At 42.3% G+C, this 25,028-nt stretch overlaps 1 protein-coding gene across 1 annotated transcript in view; it reads left to right on the top strand.

Moving 5' to 3' along the window:
- The first annotated feature begins 387 nt into the window (after positions 1-387).
- Positions 388-25,028, top strand: part of LOC121864256 (neurogenic locus Notch protein-like) — a 120,479-nt gene continuing 95,838 nt past the window's right edge. Inside the window, 2 exon segments of the mRNA XM_042363334.1 lie at positions 388-583; positions 23,366-23,444. Of these exon segments, the coding sequence (XP_042219268.1) occupies positions 493-583; positions 23,366-23,444 (170 nt within the window). The 5' untranslated portion in view covers positions 388-492.

Raw genomic sequence — 25,028 nt, 5'->3', positions numbered from 1 at the left:
AGAAAATGTATTTAACGTACAGGGTCTGATAAACAAACACCCGCACATGTTACCATCTTCGTCTAATCAGTATTTTTACTATTTTTTTTAGTGCGACTCTGATTAGTTGACTTTCCTGAGGGGCGGAGCTTGTTAACCCTTGACATGAACTAGTTCTCTCTAGAGATGCCAAGGGACACGTTATATCTAAAGTTAAGAGTATAAATGTATTTTTATTTAGCCAAAAAATATCAAATATTACATATATGAATATACTTCAGTCAATGTGTTACTCGGAAAGAAATTAAAATATGCCTCTCGTATGAACTTCAATGCTACCCGGCGGAGGAATATCGACGTAGGCGGAGCGTAAGTCACAACGTGTGGTCACTGTCAGTGTGAGTTGTAACTCCTTTCTGTGAGGTTCGGTGTGTTCGGAGGCATGACTTTGAAAAACTAAACTCGGTGTTTTGTGTTGTGGTGTTGTATGACCACATGTGATTATCCAAATGTATGGTATCTAACGAAATGTTACTCTCTCGCAAGATGCACGTGCACTCGGGGATACTCTTGTGGACGCTGTGTCTCCTTACATCCTCTCATGGTTAGTACAGCAACAGTTGGTTCAGTTTTGTTTTGAATTTCCAAATTATTATCTCAGGAGATTTGTAGATACAGTAGAAGGTGAGTAGAAAGTTGCTTTCTGAGCTGGAAATGAAGAGGGATGCAATTCACCCCTGTATTCATTTCCTGTATTGTATGTTAGCTATCCTTTATATTTGTACATACAGTATGTCTTTTAAGTTGTTCATTTATGATTCCTTAACCCTTTATTCACGAACCATTGATTGCCATAGCATTGGGAACATCTTTGCATGCGAGACATGTTTTTACCATTTTGTGGTCACTGAGCAAAGATCAGTTGATGTGTTTTGTAAATCAAGTGATTGTCTCAAGTATATCTCGGGAGATTATCATCCTCGTGTAGCTGCTTGAGTTACCTTATCAGTTGTAGAGTACTGTAGTCCAGTTGTGGTGATACACCGACTATTATTAGTTTTGTTCTCTAGTGAGTTGAGATTAAATGATGAAACCACTGATTTATAAGTACATACAATTATAGTTTTCTACTTCCGAAGTTTGGAAGGACTTCATGGTCATAGCTTTTTACGCATTAACTGTTGATGAGTGTACCCTTGACTATACACGAATTGATATATGTGTGTAGTAGTTTAAATTGCACATGTTTAACATTGTGGAGGTGTGTGTGTGTGTGTGTGTAGATCCTACAAGAGCGAGGCGTGAGCGGCATTCCTTCAGGATCGCCTGAGGCCAGTCTCCAGCCTTTGTTGGTTCTCTCGCGCGCCCTTACCTATCCTCCACGCTGACCCAGTCAACTGGTTTCAATCGGTAATTTATTAGTTTCAAGTATAATTTGAGACTAATCGGTGGTGTTAGACATGGATCAAGGGCTAATATTAATGGTTAATATGGTCTAGCATCTCTAACTTTCGTTATTTGAATTTTCCCGGGAGGCGATGCTCAGCCTGCCAGATGGTAGTGAGCACTACCAACCCCACCGACGCGGAGTTTCCCATGGTTAACTAACTTTTTATGTATTTCGACAATATTGTTTTAATTTTCGTGGGTGTTTTGTTTTTACATATTTTATGTGGTGGCGAGAACATTTTTACCAAAGATAATCGTGAGTATATGCTATGGTTGGACGGAAATATGGCCCTCAGTTGGTAGCCCTGTGTTCACCCATCCAGTCGGGCAGCTGCTCTATGAGGTTGCTTAGAGCCGCTTTTGTCGTATTGTTAATGTTTAGAAGCGGCTAATTTGTTCTTGTCTATCTCTTTTCCTCCAAGTTATCGCAAAGAAAAGTTTTGCAAATAATTTAGAAAACCAACATGATAATTCCATTATGACAAGGTCGCTGATGATATTCTATGTTAGTCATTGACCAAACAAGGAATGCCTGCACGTCCTTCCAACACGCGGCTCGCGCGCCTGTTTGAATTTAAAAACACAATACACGTGCTTTAACTTTCATGATGCTACATGGGTAATAACCATAATATTCACGAAGCAACCAGACTGTAATAGGATAAGGTTTTCCTCTGTATAGTTACGACTTCATTACTTGATAGTAGTGCCTGGTTCCAGTTTCCACTTGGAGGGAGGCCCATCTGTCCAACGAGAGTGGTCGGAAACCCGACCACCTCACCCACGTCTAACGAACTTTTTACCGGAAGTAGGGAATCTGTGTGGACACTATGCATATTAATTTTATATCAGGTAAACTCAAGTCATGGTCATATCTCTTAATCAGTTATGCATAACTGACTGAATACTGTGTGGTATTTAAGGACCCCAAGTAAATTACTGTACTGTGCAGTATTGATACAGGTATACGACCTCATTAAACATTACATGAAATTTTATAAACATTTAAAACATACTTCATTGAATGCCTCCGATTTCCTACACAGTAAATTGCTTGTGTTTTAAACAAGCTGAAACATTTTAACGAAATATCAATTAATTCAATTGCAGGATAACCTTTATTAAAAATGCCTTTGAAATAAGATAAGGGGGATTACCTGAAGAATCTGGACCCCATCTTGTTTCACCTTTAGGTTAGGTTAGCTGGGTGCAAATTCTTCAGACGGTCCGCTATTTAATTGAATTGAAATAGCTTATTTAACCAGAAAAAACACAGATACAGAGTGGATAATAATAACAATATTAACATGGCTGAGCCAGTTGAGAACCTGAGCTCTCCTGTAGGCACCTGATATATACTGTACATTTATCTCAAGGAAGTATTATGTAACATTTAGTATCATCTGGAATAGTGCACATAGCATGGTGATAATAAGAACATCTCAGAATGTTAGCGCTGTCATCATTTCAATATTCATTTATTTTATTTATTTATTATTGTTTTGTTTTACATTTATATTATAAGTATTTTACATAAGTTACAGTGGAATTGAAAAACATAAGTATAATGGGGAAGCAGTACAACCTGGGTTGTACACTATTAAGGTTGAACAAGAGGACAGAGCTGTCAGGATTATGTCTAATTAGCAAATATATTTATTGCAATGGTAATTTCCTATCAATTTACATGATAATATCTGATAAAACGGATTTGATGGTACATTAAGAACAGGTGTGTATATATATATATACTGTATATATATATATATATATATATATATATATATATATATATATATATATATATATATATATATATATATAAAATATATATATATATATATATATATATATATATATATATATATATATATTGTTAGTTCCTTTATTCGCATCGTGATAGTCACTGATAAATTGAAAGCTCTACGTCAGTACGTGACTATAAAAATACATTTGGATAAACCTGTAGCTTGACCAGTTCCCCCAATTTGTTTCATATCTTCAAAGAGTTTTGTAGACATGTGAATACATTCGATTCCTCATGGAATTGTGGCATTGCACCAAGTTATTCGAGGGTCTATCTTGACAGTGTTATTGCCGTGCCATTACATCATGGAAATATATAGGGGTACGGTATCTAATCTTCATGAAGATTAGGAACCCCGCATGTTTCGCCTGATGAATAGACGCCCTTACGCTAAGCGGGAGGTTAGATTTACATTTGGTTAGGTTGGAATTAGGGTATTTAATCGTCAGGCGAATTACGCTGCGTTTCCTAATCTTCATGAGATCCCATTGTAATTTAGTACCAGATCCTTTGATTTTACGATGTTTCAACCTTTGGTAGGTACTCCAATATTTTAACCTCATTTGTGTAATGCCAATGCGGTTATGATTTGTTTTTCAAATTTTAATGCTTCAATGTAATTTGTATTATTTTAAAATATCTAAAACATATACAGTACAATTGTTATCAGCACAGTAGTATTGGTACTCTTGGTGGAATATGATGTGCGTGCAAGGTAGCTTCTCACGGGGTTCAGTATCTGGGATATGTTGGTTGGTCACATCTCAACCGCGGCCACCAGACTCTTATTACAACACAACCCATTCACTATATGAACACATGGTTTATGTTACATTAGGCCGTTGTTAGTAGTCCACGTAGCATGAAGAATTCTAAGAACAAGTCATCGTTAATCGTGGGTAAACATTAGCAACCTTGCTTTGTATCCATTCATCAGCTCGACCATTTAATGTTGATTATTTAAAAATAAAGTTGGTGCTATGAAGGAGTGCTGTTAGAATTGATGTTGGTAAGGTAGCTTCGGCATGTTATTTTAAAATTTGGTGCTTCACTAACATAGTGGCCTGTTCCTCCTTAGCAGCCGGAGAAGGGTAAGATTATCGCTGGTATAAGAGGCGACCACAGTGGCCGCAAGGGTTATATTAGAATCGTGAGAAGGTGGGCGTGTGGAGCTGGCCGGTAATAAGTTCCTAATAAAGGAGAGGGTTATATTTACAAACGTGAGAAGTATGTACTTACTACTAGTGCTTTTGATTACTGGCTGTGTGTTTTTGTAAGGTGCTATCAGTTGTGAATTTGACCTTATGCCCGTCACAACAATTGGTAATAGCATCTCAAATATATCGATTCTTTAATGGGTCAGCTGCTATAATATATCAGTGACGTGATTTAAGGGATCAGGCGTCCCGTCGCTAAAGTACCCTGTATTGATTCATTGAGTATAATGGATACTTAGTTCTTAGGTTGTTTGAGGTATCCATGTTGCTTCCATTTACTGCTACTCACACCCTGAGAATGCATTAACACACGCTCCTTTTCTTGTTCGACAAGCTTAGTTTGTTTAACCATTTCGGTTGGATGGCTGTTGGCTTTTACACATTTGATTTATCATCACAATTGTATTGTATTGTGCACCTTAGTACCGGGGTAAAGCGTCATGGTAATACTTGACCGTGGCGCGCCTATACCGACCTGAGATTTCTCCATAGAAGATAAAAATATTCTTACCTCGAGAAAATAACAGCGCACGAGGAATAAGTTTTGCTTATTATTACTGTCATGATTTTTCCATCTTGAGTGCTGAGATGCTGCCAATGGCCGTCCTTGAGTCCTGTTGGAATATAGCACAACAGTACCTGCTACTTTTGGGAATGTTAGAAGTTTAACTTAAACGTAATAGTGTCTTCGAAGGTTTTTTCGTTTTTTTATATTAAAATAGATAACCAATATTTTAGGGGAGGTTCGGTAAGTTACTTTGTTTCATTTTATGAACGAAAAATAGAATGTAATAGTATCTGCTACTTCTAGAGTTGACCGCTAAGGTAACATTGTGGTGGTACTATCCAGTACCGAATACTGCAACATTATATAAGTTATCGTTCATAAAGTGAATCAAACTAAAATACCAAACCTTATCTAACCTAACCAAAAATACTACACGTATCTAGTATCTTATTTTTCTAAAAGAAAAAATCATAATTTCTACGAAAATCACCTCGATTAGAACAGAATAAGGAATTTATCGGTTTCGCTCAGCAGATGTAAACAATCGTAAAGGTTATATTTCTCATTTCATATTCTTATGCATTTTTTGTATTTTCTCGAGGTAAGAAAGCTTTTATATTTTATGGATTCAAGCTGTTGCTAAGGGCACACCACGGTCAAGTGTCTGTATTACCAAACGTCCCTTTGTGGAGTTTGATTTCCTGCGGGTATACCACAAATGTGTGTGTGAGGGGTCAGAGATCATGCTCTCATCCCAGGACCTTTACGGGCTCGATGCCTCATGGCCAAGTGATATCTACTAATTCGGGGAATCCAAACTTTGCTTCAGAAACGTGACCCCTCGTAGCCTTATGTTACATTTGGCTTCCCAGTGTGAAATCTGACAATAATGTTAGTAAGCATAATTGTTGATTAACAAACGTTTGTCATATATTTAAAAAAATAAATAACAAGCCTTCAGGACACTCTTCAGACATACGGAACCTGACACCTTGGTCATCTGAGAGCCATCAGGCTAGGATCCAGCGGGTCCTTCCCGTCTCAGGTAGCCTCAACCATTGTGTGAGCCATTCGCATAATCTCGTGAGGAAGTGGCCAATTTCGGAGAGGGAGAGGCAAAGGGGTCCTGGAGTTCATTGTGGGAACCAGGCGACGAGATTGATGCAGGTGGCCAACGTTTAGACAACGCACATCATGTCATCGTACCTTAGAGTCTTGAGTACGGCTTCCACAACAATATAAGCTGTAACTTTGGCTGCCAGGAGGTGTCTTCGACAGGAAAAACTCGCGTGGGAACAGCCATGCCAGTGTTGATCCCCGTGGGTGCTCGGTGTACACAATCTATTTAATGTTTTGTGGGTGATAAGGCGTATCGTAAGACTAGATAACTTTCAGATATCCAAGTAAGACAAAGGACCCTTCCCTGAACTTATCGCAGTATCTTTAATTACGTACTTCTAGGCATGCTTCTACCGTGACTGCTTCTCCCGTGACTGCTTTGTTTATTGACTCACCATCCAAAAGTTCCACTGGTTTACACTCACCCTTTGATGTTTGGGTTTAAGGTTGTGATGTTCCTTGTGTGCATAAGGTTCTCCGGTGGCTGGATTATATCTTGGGTTATCAAGGCCATCTCAGGGTTTCCGTGACACGTTTCCGGTCTCTTCGAACCTTTTCCAGTAAATGTATGCATTTTCTTATCAGATATATAGTCGCTATAGTCCTTGTAACTTATGTATGTTCCTTAATCCTTATGCATTTCCACTGTTTTTGAGATAGAGAGCTCATTATTGGTATAAAGGTGCATTATCTCCTATCTCTTCATGAATTCCGAACCCCCAGCAGCGTGTTGGTCCACACTTTTGAAGATAAAAAGTTGAAATTTGGTAGGGAGGTGCGAGTGGACTATCTCTTGTCCCTCTAGGGGGGCGGGGCAGACCCTCCCATTCCAACCGCGGATGCATTTCCACAGTTTTGAAGACAGCTGAAATTAGGGGGGGGGTGCGAATCGCCAAAGGAATAATCAAGAACCATCTCCGAGCCCTCCACCCGGGCGAAGCCGGGTAACTACTGGTAATTTTATACACTATAACTCTGCCTGGTTTGGTTAGGTACTGAATGCAGTTAGTATTTGAGGCTTCTTTTGCAAAGTACGCAACTCAACCCATTTGTTTGAAGTTTAATTAATAACTCCCGTAACGTGTTACGACTAAAAACAATGTCATGAACATTAAATAACAAATAAGAACCAGACTTTGCCAACCCTCATAATGTCCTGCTCGTCTTGGGCCGTGTATCTCTGGTAAATAGGCTGCATAAGGGTTTGGCTTTAGATACTAATATGAGCTTGATAACCGGTATATACAATACTACTAATCCACCCAGATTGCGCCGAATAATAGTTCACGAAAAAAAGTACCGTCGAAGTTGTACTGACAGCGACTAAGTGAAATTGTATCTTTTTTATTTATTGTCTTAAAGTTATCTTATTTTGTTTTCATTAGTTTATTTGACATGAAGTTATTGAAATAACCGATTGCTTGTTATATAAATACTGGAATATACATTATCTGTGTTAAAAACTAGTCTCATAGACCCTTTAAACTGATTGTCGATCCCAGCCGGGCATCTATTGAGGACAATGCGACCGTTGGAAGACGCGGCGTCCCTTTAAAACTGGCCGTGCACGTGGTGAGGCTCCTGCCTTTCCTCCCTGCACGTGCGTCTTCAGTTGCCAAACACCACCTGTTCTCCTGCCAACAAACTTCACAACACAGTTTAGAAATAGTATATCGGCTGGGGTCACCATGCTTCTTCATAGATTTCGTGTATTTTGTTGAAAACTAGGCTATGTAAAATAAGCTTTTTATTTGACAGTGATACTGGAAAAAAATAATAGCAAAGGCATCTGTTCTGTATGAAAACGTCTGGGAGTTTGTGTTGCCCACTTGTTGAATCCGTCCCATGCCGACCTTAACACCCTTGTTTAACACAACCTTTGACGTAGCTGTGGCGTGGGCTATCTAATGTTTAGCGTCCATATTAAGTATTAAGATTTGGACAGTATCGTAAACATTTTAGTATTAAGCTAACTGTTCCTTGGGCAGTCTTGTGAAATTTCATGAAATGGCGAAATGTTTAATGCAATTACGGAACTTAACATGATTTTCCCGCCAAACATTACGCTTGTCCGTTCTCAGCGTTTCCTCTCTGGGGCGGACGAACACCCACGTTCCTCGCATTCATTTGCACTTTTAACGGATAGCAATTGTTTGCGCTTCTTATGGTGATGTGCAGAATGGTGTGTATATTCCTATAACTGAAAATACCGTAGTTTTATACAAGGTTCGGCAATGTTCTGAAAGTGGCCTTTAACCCCTTTGTTGCGGGGTCGCACGCCACTTTTGGTATTTTACTTGGCTTACGCCAGATGATTTTATTCAGCTCAGAGGTAGCTCCGTACACAAGTGGTTAAATAACAAAGAAATAACCCGAATGATGAATTTCTGATTAAGGTTTTAACACTTATCACCCACTTCTGATTTGTGATGTTACATTTTTACTACTCGGGTATTTTGTACGGTGTGTGCAGCTTATTTTTTTTTTACCAAGTATTGGAATACAATACAGCACTTTGGATGGATTTTACTATCTAACTTGTGAATTGGTACGAAAGAGCGTTGGCAGGTCTGGAGTGTGCGAGAGAGCTAGGATTGGGGTAGTGGGAGGGAGGTGGTTGGTGATTGGCTAGAGAGGATGTCCCGGGCTGGGGGTGGTTGGTCTTGGTAGCGGGACGCAACAAGTGCCATCTGGCGAGTGTTAAGTGTGACCCATGTGCCTAGGGAGGAAGAGGGCGGGCACCCGACACCCTCCCACTTAACAAATGACTTCCAATTGTTCGTTTTAATATTACCTTAAGTATTTTTACTGGAAGAAATGGGAATAGTTTTCATATTAAAAATGCTCGGGGTTAAATAGAGAAGTGATGTATTGGTGAGTGCAATAAAACGAGGTGGCCCCCAGTCAGGCTGCAGGTTGAGATACTACAGCCAGCCACTTGGTTCCTTGGAAACCTGGCGTTAACCATGGGCGCGCGCTCCTGTCTTCCTTTTTTTCCGTCTGGTAGTTGGGCCACTTGTACTACAGTATACCCACACGGAGTAGGTTGTGACGAATCATGACGTGTGACATGTAAAGCAAATTGCAGACGAAGTTTTGACAGTTGCTTTAAGTAGGCTTCAACTTAACCCTCATCATTTTTCCGATTTTTTAACATCTTTAAGAACATTCCCGAGTTGTTGGTGAGTGATGTCACGAATCAAGTTTGTGGTCCGGGCTGTAAGTTCCCCCAAAGAATGTGGTTTTGATGAGTAAACAATAGTGTTTTAATGTCCCCATAAAAGGTATACAATGTGGACCACGTCTATCAGTTTACTTGTCTGGGGAAACATTAAGTAATGTCACGCATTTGTAGCACAATGTCAGGGAGAGCCGTCGTGGTGAATGAAGGTGCTGTCTAAAGATATTTAGTCGGTGTAGTTCAGGGATAAAGTAAATTTTGTAAAGTCGCCAGATGATGTTTCACCATTAACTGTTGCTTCAAAAAAAAGGACCAATAACGCGTGACTTCCTGTAACACCTGATATTAATTAACCTTTTATTCTATTGTCACCTTTATAATTCAGTCAAGAATATGTGTATATCTTGAGGAATTAAAGTTTAAATGTTTAAAGTGACATAAGGGCTACGAACACACTGTGAGTGTGTTTGATTTTTACATCAGCTCACAATTTTTTTTCTGGTGGCTTGTTCCCACCCACCTACCTCGTGTGGCTAGGGAGAGCCAACTGATGCTGCGTAATACCAGTGTTCATTGTCAACATCTCTGTTTTCAAAGAAATAATTAAAAATAAGAGTTGTAAATAAAGCAGTACAGAAATAAACATAATTTATCACATACGGTACTTGACATTGACAACAAAACGTGCAAGATAAAGTTACTTAGCATCTTAACTATGCTTTACTCTTCTATAACCTGTTTCCCACATATAACTAAGGCTGCTGGCATATTGCGTACACACACACATTTATATTATATATATATATATATATATATATATATATATATATATATATATATATATATATATATATATATATATAGTGTAGGCAGGAGGAACATACAGTACCACACCTATTCACACGGTATCCCTCCTTATTCTACCTTGCCATCAGCAATAGACTGAACTAACTACGGAATTAACTTTGTTGTGACGTTTTCATGAACACCACATCGCGTATTACTCAGATTTGTTCCAAATCTGAGTAATACGCGATCAATTTAAAGACCGGACATGTCCACATTCTGTTCTTCTTTGGTGTATACGATGAGTGGTGGTAGGGTCAGAGTGGTTGAAGTGGCAGGCGGCTGGTTCTCTGGTGGTCACGAGACGTGCGGGCTTCCGCCTAGGGACACTGGCTGGGTCCTGCTCTTACGCTACACTGCCCATGCAAATTTACTGAAGGTTCGGTCATTTCTGAGGCTACTGGATAGGAACACCTCCATGTTTCTATGTTGTAGATGGCTGGTTCTGTGACATTTCAACAGTACTTCCCTGTACCTGGGCTTATTGAATGTTCTTTGCGAGTTATTTTTGGTTAAAAATTTTCATGCTCTGTATTATATAATAAATCAGAACATTTTGAATTATTTATTATGTGCAGGAGTTATGAGCAGACTGTTCAATTAACATTGTAATTCCTACAAAACGTATTAATATGAAGCTCTTTCCATGGTTTTATGTCATGGAACCCGCGTGATAGCTTTAGGTGTTTAGGTAGAGTCGTTTGATATTGGCTATTCAAAAGCGGATGAATCCTTACAGACTGGTCTCTGGTTGAGTGGAGTGTGTGTGGTAAATTTCCTTGTTCGAGAAGACCGCGGTCTGGTAGGAGCTTCATCCCTGGACCGTGACGTGACATCCAGTATCTGACCACTAGGCCCTGGCGTCAACTCAGTAGGTTTGCTATGTTCTAAAACTTACAGCTTTTGGTATCTTTAACCTTCGAGGGGTAAGGCTTTCTCTCTGCTGAATAAAATGCCTAAGTGTGTGCCACTGCTCTTTAATGGGTTAATTTGAGTATGGTGATAATCTTATTCATGACTTTAAAGTAGACAGGCGTGCGTAAGTTTGTATTGATGTTTATTTTAAGACAAGTGTTCATGTATTTGTGGGAGTAGTTAACACCTTGAAATTATTTTTAATTTGTCAAGTTTATTGAGTAGCATGTGTGTGTGTGTGTACACTTCGTGAGCTGTGAGATGTCACAAAATTGTTGTCGTTCGCCTACATTATCGGAATATTGTGTGTGGCATCCTCATACTCACAATAAATCATCTGGGAGTCTTGGTTTTTGACCCGGCTACTGGGTAGGGAGAGGAGCCCCCAAGCCAACTCCCTTTCAATGTTCAAAGTAAATTTGTCAAGGAATTTTTTTTTTTATCATGGGAAAGCGAAGAAAGAAATGTGACAAGGTAAAACGCTATCAGTCCCTGAGCGGAAATCAGTAGGGACTCCGGATGTTTGCGTCTCAGTGAACAGAAACAGCCTTTTTTCATTTCCGGTTGAAAAATGTATTGTAGATTAATTCGGTGTATCTCAGACCTGTATAATTGTGCTCCATGGTTGATTTTATACGCGTTTGATTATATTAAGATGCAAGTGTTTAAATTCAGCTGATAAAATACAATACTCTCTGGGCTCTGAAGTGACACCCAAGCCTCAGTGACCTGACCTGTCCTCCCTCCCACCCCGTGAACCACCTCCCCCTTCTATTGTATCCTTTCTCCACCCGCTGCCTCTTCACGCTAAGACTCACTGCTCATGCAAGTTTTGTGTATCTTTCCTGCTAGATATTCTGTGAGATATGCTGGTGACAGGACCGGTATCGTGATGTAATGAGGGCGGGCTGCTTCCACTAGGGAGCCGTGGGAGCATGCCTTGCGGTGCTTGTTAGTGGGAACTCAAACAGGTGATCTTGGTGTGTCCTACCGGCAAGTGGTGAGCCCCCCGGGGCAATCCATGAGGGAGGGAAAGGATCCAGGGAGGGGTCCCGGATGTTCGGCTGACCTTTGACCGAGCACCGAACTCGTCTCTGTAAGGTTTTCACCACAAATTTGTACTTGTGTTATTAACTGTTATCATACTAGTGGTGAGTCATGTGCTCACTTGCAGGTTTGCAAAATGTTGTGTCCGCTTAATTTATGTAAACGTGTGGTGCCGGGTAGCCTACACCTTGCATGTTGTATTGTAATCTTGGGGAAATGAGTACGGTTACGTGTTGTAGGAAAAGTGAAGGTTTCCCTGGTGTTTACAGTATATACCAGCGTTCTGAGGGTCTGAGACAAGGGCAGCTCCAATAATGCAGTTTTGTTTACACCATTTAGTACTCCAAGAGTTTTGTGTCTTGTTTTTTAACCAAAGTTTATCTCTAGTATCATGTTGATCTTGGGTGCAGTAGTGTGACACATGGCTGTATTCTGAGCAGCTGATTTTGTCTCGTATTATTAACGTCCGGGCATGATAAGAATGCTTGATGAGAGAACCAGTCGACTGCCAGGCCACCAGGGGTTGCTGGCAGTGTGACCTAAGAATTATAGTGTTCTCAATGGGACCTGTCAGGTTGTTAGCAGCCAAGGTGAGGAAGGTACCACAGAGGTTGCTGATTAGGCAATTTAGCAATTCGTAAATTGCATGTTTTTTTAACCATTAACATTTGCTCTTATAATTAGTTGTAAGGCGGCTACCATAGGTTCTATGTGTTTTTACCTTTTTTTTAAGGCGCTAAATAGTTGCGGAAAATATTGCTAGGAAAATCTCGTATATTTTATGAACGATTGGTAAACTGCGACCGGGTATGTAATTTGAGATTAGCATCACACTGGGGAATTTTTCTATCACTAAATTTACGTGTGAATAGCTAACCTGTTACTTGTCCTTGCTGAAAATTACCTTATTTTAACCTAACATGGATTAGCTACTTTTTTAAAACCTTTTAGACAGTGCTGTCTTGTAATTATCCCTACATAGCTGGGAGAATGGCTGGTAAAGAGAGTTACACGCTCTCTTCAACATTTATTTACATACCAATAGGTGTTAATTTACTAGCATAACTCATAGATGCCAATGGCCCTGTTTATTAATGATTTGTTAAACGCTGTATGATAGTAACACACTACTTGGTAATGATAAATACACTATTCTACTTGTTAATTATAACACCACAGTTCATTGGAGTAACTTTTATGGCATGTGGTATTGAATGAAGGGTACAGCTCAATGCAGGAAGTCAGTGGCACAGTATCAAGCAAGGGGTAGTGACGTGCATGGTAAAGCAGTGAGTGTCGCTGCGCAAGAAGAGGGGTAGGGTACACAGTAGAGAGTGGGTGGGGTTGTGGGGGCGGGTGGGGTGTGGGAAGAGAGTGCTTGCGTGGGTAAGGTAATAGAAGGTATTGCCTGTGTGGCCTGGGGCAGCACAACCAGTTGGGGTGGGTCATTATGCAGCGGGGCTGTGGCACAGGTTGTACCGGGTGGCCCGGCGGGCACCACCACGTCCCCGCTACCACCACTACCACAACACTCTCGTCTGCCACACATTGCTAATACGCACCACTCACCAAACTCACCTGGTGAATTTAAATCTCATTGTCTCTATTCAGCAGGTAAACTATCTAACGGTAAACCCGAGGTGACTATGTTGGCGGCGCCTCAGATAACCTGATAATGTGGGGTGCATCATGCAAAAAGAACAGCCGAGATGAATTATTGTTAATACGGTTGCGTTGTGTAAGCGCTTGATGATGCTCTAGCATGAGAATGTAAGTGAAGTTCCTGTATGGGTACAATTGGTCCACGGTGTTGCGGCAGGCAGGCTATAGTGGGTGGCAGTGACATTGTACTGTATATGGCACTGAGTGATATACAGCAAGATTATGAGTGTCATTTGTACAAGCGTAAACAGCTTTATACTGCCCACAATGACTCCCATCATTCTTGGACACCATCACGCAGTGACATCCATCTGACAGGAATACCATCATCATTCAAGAACGCTATTACATACCGGTAGATACACCATTGCACTTCTTTAGCAGGGGTCACCTCTCCAACACAATCACACTTGTTACACCCAATGATCGCTACTATATCAACCGCTAACAGATGGCCAACTCCTTACGAGAAACAGTTCCTGCTCCACTACATCGAATAGCTTGAGCTTCACCCCAGCTCACCAGTCGCAGTGGCCCCAGAGGTCTTAGGATGGGTTAAGTATCGGGTTGAGACTCGAGTGGTCATGACCGGCCCGGCAGCGTTGGTGATTACTGACTTTGTATTGAGGGAACCTGTTCTTCTGATGTATTGTGTCTTGGGGCCGGTTGTAGGACCCTCTCAACTTCGATATTATCCACTCTACTTGCTTCTCCCTTTATCTCCTCCGCATTTTTTTATAATCTCTTGGAGCCAAGTTGACATTCCGGTTGTAATTACCAAGCGCCAGATGCAACGTGCATAAGTTTTCATTATAACCTCTTACTTAGAAGTCATTGTGAGGAAAATGCACTTTTATTTAAGTTATGAGATTTAATTTGATGCTGTGGATTGTTTGTTAGGTCTGAACAATCTTTGTTGATTAAGTGGTCGTGTTTTTTCTTTATGTAGTACATAGGATACGTTGTAAATGAAAGCACAGGAGCGAGAAATAGCACTGTAATTGAATGTATTTTTAACCAGGGCATGAAGAATGGGAACCCAGGCACGAACGCCGTCTGATAATCACTTGTAGATTAAGGTCACTGTAGGCTTCTTACGGCTGCTGACACCATGCTCATTCACTCCACACTTTCGCATGGTTCATGTGCAGTGAATCTCTCTTTTATCGAATATAAGAGAGAAGGGTTATCTATTCCAAGGATGTTAAAGGATGCCAGAGTGCCTCATTTTGAAGGGCTACAAGTTACATAGATTAGAAACATGTACAGAGAGGTTGTTTCTGTAGAGGTTCAAGAAGGAACTGGTGAGTTGATTTGCATGTATGTTGCTTCAACGCTGAAGTAAAATTGTAGAACATGGGAAAGTACGTAGTGGGTTTCATTGATGACGAATGTGACTAATGAAACTGAGGATACTGTACGACGACCATGGTGGGAAGTTCTAGATGGAAAACGACTTTTGACTTTACAAACGGTATCGTTAAGGAAGGATAAGGAACCTTTGGAGTATCTCTTAACACACAAGAACAATGTTTCAAGTGATATGCGGACGTTACCGTAAAGTAACTACAGTAGTATCAACTTACGTAAACTTGAACGTAGCCTGAAAATTATTCCCACTGTCAGCAAAATAACTATGGCCAGGTTCCCCAAATCGAGAAATGTTTCTGTTAATGCAATAATGATACAGTAATCCACAAGTCAAACATAGGAGCCTGGGAAAATGACTGGCACTCAGCACTCGATAGCAATTTACTGGAGCCAATACTTCAGCCATTCTTCACGGATCACTGCTCCGTCTGGGAATAGTTGTGGCGAAAAAAAAGAAAACATTAATTAGTTTGGCCGTGCAGCGCTTCACACTATAATAGTGTGTTTCACTAAAATGGTAAGGAGAAACGTCCTTACAAAATATACCTTGATGATGTTTAGATAATTGATATGCTTTTATTTAACTTTAAAGTCTGTTGTACATGCAATTTGTCATTGAAACGTGCTGCTGGAAATGTGGGCTGACGCTGCTTATTATTCGTCACATGTGAGACATTTTAGCTGTAACTTGGATAGACGGCACCTGTTGATCTACTTCATGCACAGTCAAGACTTGCAAATTTGCTGTCGATAAATTAATTTGCTAATAATTATATATACTGCAGAAACGCATGGCTTGTTTAGATCCGATTTTTATGAAAAAACAAACATTGTTGATCTGGGTTTTCGTCTCCCGGTCAAGAACAACTTTCGCCCATTTCTTAGGTCATTTGCAGATCGGGTAATGAAAGAGCTTCCACTACATACACAAGTTATACAAACGTGTCGTTTTCCACAAGCATGTGACAAAGAAAGTTTAGTATACACCGCTTTCTGGTACAGAAAAAGTTAGTCTTTATTGGTAAATTTAAAATTGGTTAAATGTTGCGACCAACGGGCCTTTGTCTTCTGATATCTCCATAAAGAAACGACTACCAGATTCTCTTGTTTGTTAATGCAGATGGTGAATACTGATAGCTATAGAAGGACTAACAGTACTCTATACTGGTAATCATAGTATATAGCCATTCTCTTATACAGTAATTGTAATTGGAATTCATACCATAATATTTCAGAGCAGAATTGTTGTCCAAAAGAATGCCAATTAGCACATACCTGGGATGTGGTGTTGGGAATAACGAGCTCGGCGAACCTTATTAGTCATGTGGGAAACCCGTTACTGGTGACGTGCGTTGCGACTAGGAGGGCGTCTTTGTTTATATTACTAAGCGGTGTATCCTTCCCCTCTACGTCAGCACCATAGTGCTCAGGACGTTAAGTCACGGCCTCTCTGCTTTTATTAGTTATCAGGGCCAAGCAAAGTATATAGACTTGAAGCGAATTGTGGGAGTAACGAGCCCCCCCACACTTCTGGGCCCTGAATCTTGGGAGGGGGGGGGGGTTCTCTGCTCACTCTCGAGACATGCTGGGTCCCCCAGTTGTGGGAACACGGGGCCTTCTCAATGCTTATCGGGGCATAGAGTGAGGCCGGGTGATGGGAGTCTCAATTCTAATGAACTCGGGACTTTACTGTCAATCATCCGTATGTGTGTGTGTGCCCTCGAGAGCAGGTAAGCTATTATTTGAACAGATATATGTGGATATTGATGTAGCTTTTTGTATATGTGCCTGGATAATTTCTCGGGCGAGTTCGATAAACAGCGCGTTCCTCCATATTTTGGGGAGTTAGAGTTATTATTCGCTCCAAAATATATCTTTGCGGACCCCCGTAAAGATACTTTTTGGAGCTAGTGTACGAAGTTTACGGCGACACGAGACGGTGGATACTTGCGGTCAGCTCATTATAGTTGTTATTATTATCATTATTGTTAGAATTAATATTAGTATTATTATACGGTGAAGTACACAATGGGTTGTCTTTAGCGATTGACTCGTATTGTTCGCTAATTTGATCCAATGCGTGATAGGTACACGTACACTACCAGTCTATTTACGTCGGAGTTACAATGCATTGGGGGAGTGAGTGCTAGTGTTAAGGGCACGAGAGCATCATAATGAGGTGGCGATGTTTGAGGTGAGGCCTCGGGCGGGCGTGACAAGTGGAGGCCGCCCTCCAACCCCACAACAAACACGGACACGGACGCATGCCTGGCTGGACACGCTTCCGCTACTTCCGCTCACCGCACTCTACCTGCACACTCCTCCGCCCTCGTATGTGCCACATCCTCAATCACAAGCAACCCTTCCCCGCACCAGTAACCCGTAGCAGTGAAAAATCTTTTCAACGAATTAGACAATATTTTTTGTGAGGGAAATATTGAAATATATTTTAGGGGTTTATTCTGAAATAGAATTTGAATTGTGCGTGCCGTACGTAATTTTAAGACACACATTAACCTTGGTACTGTTATGAGGTTACTGGGTTAATTAAGTATGATTTGCAAGCACAGCCTTATGTTTTTACATGTGTTGATTGAATTTAATACGACTCGTTTAGTGTCCTCGGACATACCGGTATGCTCTTGTCTGGTATATGAGGGGAATTGTAATTGTAGGGTGGTGTGGTGTTTCTCGGGCAGCAAGTTGGCTGGGCGTGAGCCGTGACTAGCATCTGCCACCCATGCATGTATTATGTGGTGCCACCCAGGCTAATAACGCAGCCTCGCTCATCACGTGATGCACCAGTCCAATACAGAAGTGGAAAATTTAATATTTTACGCTATTCTTTGTCAGTTGTATTATGTACGTAATTAGCCACAAGTGACAGACGCTGTTGATACTGTACTGTAATCCCACAAGCCTTAGTCTTACACTGTAATTGCAGTAGTTCATGATTTGATCATTGACATCATGAACATTTTCCAAACATGAGAAGCTTATATCCTGTCTTAATAATAGCACGTGTCTGCCTGATAAAACACCAGGTACAGCTGACTCATTGCAGAAGGCAAAGAATGCAGAACACAGTTCTCACCATCCCGATCAAGTTTTTATGTTTTAGTTTATTCTGTTTACTTAATGGTAACATAAGTGAAACTAATTTTTATATTTTTTTATGCACAACATAAATAATGCAAGCTTGCACAAATAGTGATTGGGGCAACCGATTACCTGTGTCTGTAACTGTAATTATGAATTCTCTGATGAAGAGAGTCATGAATGTGAACGAATTAGGTGTGTTAATATGACGATTAAGTGAGTGTTTCATCGAGTTTTTAGGTTTGTGGTTATAAAGTGTGAGGAATCACCTGGTGAACTGGGTATTTCACCTTCCATTCCTAGGTACAGAACTCTTGAAAAAATTTCACCCCTTACCCTCAATGTTGCTCAGGTATTAAGCAACCCTAATTAATAGTTGCTTGTATTAACTATTATTACCAACCCGCAAAATTACTTGGCTTCGCTTTTGTTAGGTATATATTGTATAGCCTTGACTACCCCAGTTTTCCCCTTCCTGACAAGGGTGACCAACCACCTCAACCTAACCTAACAAAATAAACTAATCTTGACTGTTACGGTCCTCCCCCCGACATGGGTAACCACCTCACGCAATCACCATGGCGATATCTCAGTCGGGGAAGATTCCAAGATGCACAACCTTGGGATCCATTTAATATGTGTGTAAAGTTTCAGGACTAACTGCTTCCATTTTGGAGCTATCGCTGAAACAGACAGACACTCACAGACAAAACATAAGAATGGAGGAAACTGCAGCGGGCCTATTGGCCCATACTGGGCAGTCCCATTTACACCCAACCCCTATTGCACATATATCCATCCAACCTATGTTTGAAGCTATCCAGCGTATTCAAGTTAATGATGATATTTGGTAACTTGTTCCACTCGTCCACTACTCTATTTCCAAACCAATGTTTACCTATTTCTCGCCTAAATCTTAATTTGTCTAATTTAAAACCATTGTTACGAGTTCGGTCCTGGTTGGATAGTTTGAGTACCTTTGTAATGTCCCCCTTTGTTCAGCCCTGACTTCCATTTACACCTCTATCATATCTCCCCTTTATCAGACACCCGAGGGTTCGTGGTCTATATAGTAATACCAAGGTACACAACCCTGCGACCCATGTAAAATGTGTGTACTGTACATTTTAGGTCTTCAATTGCTTCCGTTTTAGAGCTATTGCTGGAACAGACAGACACGTCATTTTACTATCATACCGTATCAAAATTCTTAAAGGTGTTATTTGATCTGACCATTTGCAAATATTACTTTTTTTTAGAATTCTGTATTTACTGTTACAGTATGACACTTGAATGGGGCGCTTCGTATGATTTTTGTTTTTCCCTTGTAATGGTAAAGTTGCCCAGGTGTTAACAGAGGTGTCCAGTTGCCATGGTCACCCACAGGCTTATAAAGGGAGCATGTGAGTGGGGGAATCGCGTGGGGGAAAGAAGTCAAACCCGTCCCGTGAGTGAGTGACCACCTTGTGGGTTCTCAGGTGTCTGGCAGTCATACCTTGGTGTGCTGGCTCCGGCCACACAAAGCTGCTCGCCCCAACCCGCCACCACCTTATTTATCTTGCTGTATAATGATGGCAAGGTTATAGCACTGTCTTGGCCTTTGTTGCAAAAGGATTGTGAAATAATGTAAATGTGGAAATGTTGTAAAGGTGTAATACTGTACTCACTGTTTACATGTTGAGAGAGAAATATAGAATGATATCGTGTATAAATAGGCACATTTGCAGGAAGGGATTGAATATCTTGCAAGTGGTAAGCGCTTGTCCAAGAACCAGACGATGGCCTAAAGCCCTAAAGTACAGGTGAGCGAGGCAGCGGGGTGGAGGGGAGGGAGGGGGGCCGGCTGTACCAGTGTGAGAGTGAGAGTTGCACCGCTCCGAAGTGGGTCATCCCCCCACCCTCCCCATTTCTTCCATCCAACCCTCCCTCTGAATGCAACATCTCAACTATATGTTACTTGAGATGATTAATTTATATTTTAGGGTTTGACAACTCTCTTAATTCAATTTCTGAAAACATGATACTAAGTTTAATTGTTAAATATAGAAGCAAGGGAAAATTACCTTAGGTTTATTCTATGTACATTAACGTGGTGCAGTCTAATAATGACGGGGTTGAGGAAAAAATACGTTAAGGTATAGATGTGGGAATGTTAGCAAGACACGACTATAGCAGGGGGTGGTGGGGCGGGTTCCTAGCTGTGCTCTCCCATTAAGGTACTGGTCAAAAGGTCTTGCTACACATTCACACCTACAGTACGTGGGTGAGGGAGGCGACCCCGGCATTGAGGTCTGGTGGTTTTATGTGCCCCGGGTTTTTGGTTGTGTTATTGATTTCTGAAAGTACAAACTGCGTGTTGTTGTAACTGTCTGGGAGTCTTGCAAAATTTGTTTGGTCATGTGATATTGTTGTGTTTTTATAAGTATTATTGTTATTTTTTACTTTATTGTATTTAATGGGTGCCATATGGCGTATGAAAGATGGTGCTTGGGTTTAATTACTATCTACATCCCACGTGGTAACCCATGACCAGATAAGCGATTTACAATGCACAACAGCGGCCAGCCTAATCCTTGGTTCATACCAGGCCCTCCCCACACCGTGCACCACCTAGGCCCTCCCCACACCGTGCACCACCTAGGCTCTCCCACACACCGTGCACCATAGCTCTCCCCCATACCGTGCACCACCTAGGCCCTCCACACCGTGCACCACCTAGGCTCTCCCACACACCGTGCACCACCTAGGCTCTCCCACACAACGTGCACCACCTAGGCCCTCCCCCACACCGAGCACCACCTAGGCCCTCCCCACCCGTGCACCACCAGTGCACCATAGCTCTCCCCATACCGTGCACCACCTAGGCCCTCCCCCACACCGTGCACCACCTGGGCCCTCCCCACACCGTGCACCACCTAGGCTCTCCCACACACCGTGCACCATAGCTCTCCCCATACCGTGCACCACCTAGGCCCTCCACACTGCACCACCTAGGCTCTCCCACACACGTGCACCACCCAGGCTCTCCCCACACCGTGCACCACCTAGGCCCTCCCCCCCACCGAGCACCACCTCTCCCACACACCGTGCACCACCTAGGCTCTCCCACACACCGTGCACCACCTAGGCTCTCCCACACACCACCTGTCCCCACACCGTGCACCACCTAGGGCTCTCCCACACAACGTGCACCACCTAGGCCCTCCCCACCGTGCACCACCTAGGCCCTCCCCACACCGTGCACCACCTAGGCCCTCCCCACACCGTGCACCACCTAGGCTCTCCCACACACCGTGCACCATAGCTCTCCCCCATACCGTGCACCACCTAGGCCCTCCACACCGTGCACCACCTAGGCTCTCCCACACACCGTGCACCACCTAGGCTCTCCCACACAACGTGCACCACCTAGGCCCTCCCCCACACCGAGCACCATAATATAATATGGCTGAAGCTGCCTGCCAGGATCTATTCGGTCATCTGGATGGCGACGCTCTTGGCCATACCTTCACTCCCTAATGCATATACCAGCCCCCATTAATGCTAGATCCAATGGATTGTAAATATTAATGACTTGCGTGTCTTTGTGAATGTACACGCACTCCTTTACTCTTGGGTACGAATTCACATGCGTCCACTCTCAGAGAATGTGTGTGTTACAGTGATTTACGGATCCAACAGAGACAGCGTGGTTCCATTGTTGGCAGCGTGGCTTTAGGAGTCAATCGCCATGAGATAGCATCTGGGCGCTGTCTGGCTGGGGTAGCCAGGGAGGGGCGGTGTGGCCAGACTGGGTGAATGTGTCTGAGTGGCATAGGTTGCTTTTGTTTAGTGCAGGCGATCTTGCAAGAATTTCTCTAGAGTCTTGCTTCTCTTACACTAACTAGAATATGCTCTACAGCTTTAGCTGAACGAAGATGTGGGTCGGGTGAAAGTGGTCAACTTTTTTCTATAGCATTCCCTTGTGAATGATTTACCGTTGTATGGATATTCAGTTCTAGGTCAACAAGCGGTTGACCTGTGTGAATACATGGTCGATAGAGGGTGGCTAATGTCATGACGAAATTGGTAATGGCGGGAAAGTGTACATGGCTCGTGATTGGTTGACAAGCTGGTAACTGAGCTGTCATAGGCTAGAAACGGCAGGTGCACTGTATAGTTGCCATGGTAATGGCAGTGCACTGTAGCGTGTAGTGACGGTGCATTGTGGCGGATTATACGAGATTGCTCACTACAGAGTGAAGGGCAGCATGAGGGTCCGTGGCGCGCTTCATCCCGTCGAGGCCAATGGGCTGGAGTTTGTATGGAGATGGTTCTGGGGGCTGTACTTCCGCACCCCGGTCAGGCTGTCCCCAATCCTTGTGTATTCAACCATGATATTTCAGTTTACTGTGAGCAGACTGTATCTCCTGTGGCCTAATTGACTACGTATGCTTTTAAAGATGCTTAATACCTTTAGTCTTCAGGAATTCCAATGGCCAATCCAGAGCAACAGTAAATAAGAATGCCTGATTTTGATTGTTCATTCTGTTTCCGTAGTATGTAAAATAAACGTCATTGAATTTGCATTTAAATTTTTTTTCCATGTCAGTATTATTTTTCATGATGGAGGCGCGTTTCTCTTGCTGGCTACGGTAAGGTCTCGTTATTCATTATTTTATATTAAGAGTTTTTTGTGGTATTCTGATAACTTTTGTTTCTGCTCAATTTACTTGATTTACTTTATGGAGTTCCTGCATAAAAATGCCGTTGTCTTCAGTGTATAATATAATGTTATGGGGAGCACTAATGTTTTAAAGTGTGGTGGGCAGTATGAGGTTTAATATTTCCCTGTTGAAGTTCGGGTTGGTAATTGTCCATGCTCAGAAAACTTTATTGATAAGTTTCATTTGGAAGTAGGTTATTGTTTGTTTCAATTTATGAGTTAACAAAATTCTGGTTTACATATTTCGCTTACAATATATTCGTTGATAAGTTGGTCATGGCGAGTCAGTGGGGAAGCGTTCTCTATTGTGACTATCAGCAATCAATCCGTTTGTAGCCTACCTGTGTGTTGTCTGTTACCTGTATTCTGTAAGTGGCCTGAGTAGTTCGTTCCAAGCAGTGTTTTGAATCTTTATTGTATGTTTTATACTTACGATTAATGTGAATTTCTGTCATTGCAGGTTTTTTATCGTGCTCCCCGAACCCGTGCAAAAACAGTGGTACTTGCGTCTCCAACTCCGGAGCCGAGTCCTCGTGCGAGTAAGTACAGTGTCCAGCTACCTTCTCTTTCACCCATTCTGGTTCTGTGTCTTCTTATTTTTTATTTCAGTCTTTATTGTTTGTTAGTGACTTAGCACCTGCTGCTGTAAGTGATGTGCTGTCCCTCATGCTTGGTCCTGTGTAATAATAATAATAATAATAATTATTAACGGTTTATTGAAAAAGTTCAGCAGCCCAAAGGCTGAAAATATACATTGGACAAAAATGACTTATTACATACAAAGACATGAGATGGGTGGGTCGTTTAACAAAAGCTTGCATTACTGAAAGGAGAAGTAACATGAATTGAACATACAAATTATTATAGTTTACAGTTGATGGCCCCGGCCTGGGCTGGTCATTGAAACACCAGGTGGTGCGGTGTCCACGTGGTGCAGTAACTCGTCCTCGGGTGTTGATATGGAGGACCTCACGTGGTCATGGATACATCGGGTGTGGGGGTGTTCACGTGGTGCAGAAACTCGTCCTTGAGTGTTGATATGAAGGACCTCACGTGGTCACGACACCGTGTAGTGTGGGGTGGTGTCACAGTACCTCTCTGCTCGGTGGTGTTATCTGTAGTCAGGTGCATAGCCGGCCCCCTGTTGTTTCAGGGTGGACGATTTAACACCTGGTCAGAGGATGGTTCCCAGGGGTGCTTATTTCAGTGGTGGGTCACGGTTCTCACTGGTACTGTCTAGTGCTGAATTCACTGGCTTAAATACTGTTCATTACTGTTCAACACTGATCCCACTTCTTTCCGAAACGAAATTGTCACTTGATTATGTAGATATCCCGGTGGTGAGGATGGGTCGGGGAGAGGGACTTGAGGAATGGACCGACATGGCCAAGGGGGGCTCCTGCTCAGCAGGAGCAGCGCCTGAATAGGTCTTGACCCTACGGTGGTCAAGGATGTAGTGTGTGTGTTCCCTGTCATCTTGCACAAAAGACATCCATTACATAGATATGTTGGAGGCCATACGAAAGACTATGTAGTATCAATAAAATTATATAATACACGAGGGGCAATGAGCTGGTGAGGTGTTTCCCACAGTTGTGTGAAGACTACTACGGAGTGTGTCCCTTCGGGGCCATCTTGACTAGTGTTCCCAGGGTGGGTGGGTGTGTGTGTGATGGAACAGGAGTGTTAGGGCCACTTGCCGACGCGGCACATGGCTCTTTAATGTTGTCCACCACACTACCTCGCCCTCGTCCCACCATGACTGCTTCGCACATACAGTAGCCTTACTCTTCTTGGCATTGATATATAATTAATGTATACAGTATGCACATACCTATGAACGTGTAGATAATTGTTGCCAGAACATTTGGTTTAACAGTTAGCTTAAGGGTAATTAGACAACAGTATGTAATCGTAATCCCTCCCCATTGTTTGGAAATATATGGTCGAGGGGCGAGGGTGAGGTCTGGCGTTCCCAGGACGAGCATGGCCAACTGTCCTATATTCCCACAGCCCGCCGCTGCTGGCACCCGCTCACCCCACAACACGGGATATGCCTAATTGAATTAAGGGTTCCCTAGGTCCCAGAGGTGTGCCACTTGTGGGTAACTGGTAAGAGGGTA

This window comes from Homarus americanus, unplaced genomic scaffold, assembly GCF_018991925.1.
Source record: "Homarus americanus isolate GMGI-L3 unplaced genomic scaffold, GMGI_Hamer_2.0 scaffold26351, whole genome shotgun sequence".
Taxonomy (NCBI): domain Eukaryota; kingdom Metazoa; phylum Arthropoda; class Malacostraca; order Decapoda; family Nephropidae; genus Homarus; species Homarus americanus.
The sequence above is the reverse complement of the archived record's forward strand: the minus strand, read 5'-3'. Positions and strand labels throughout refer to the sequence as shown.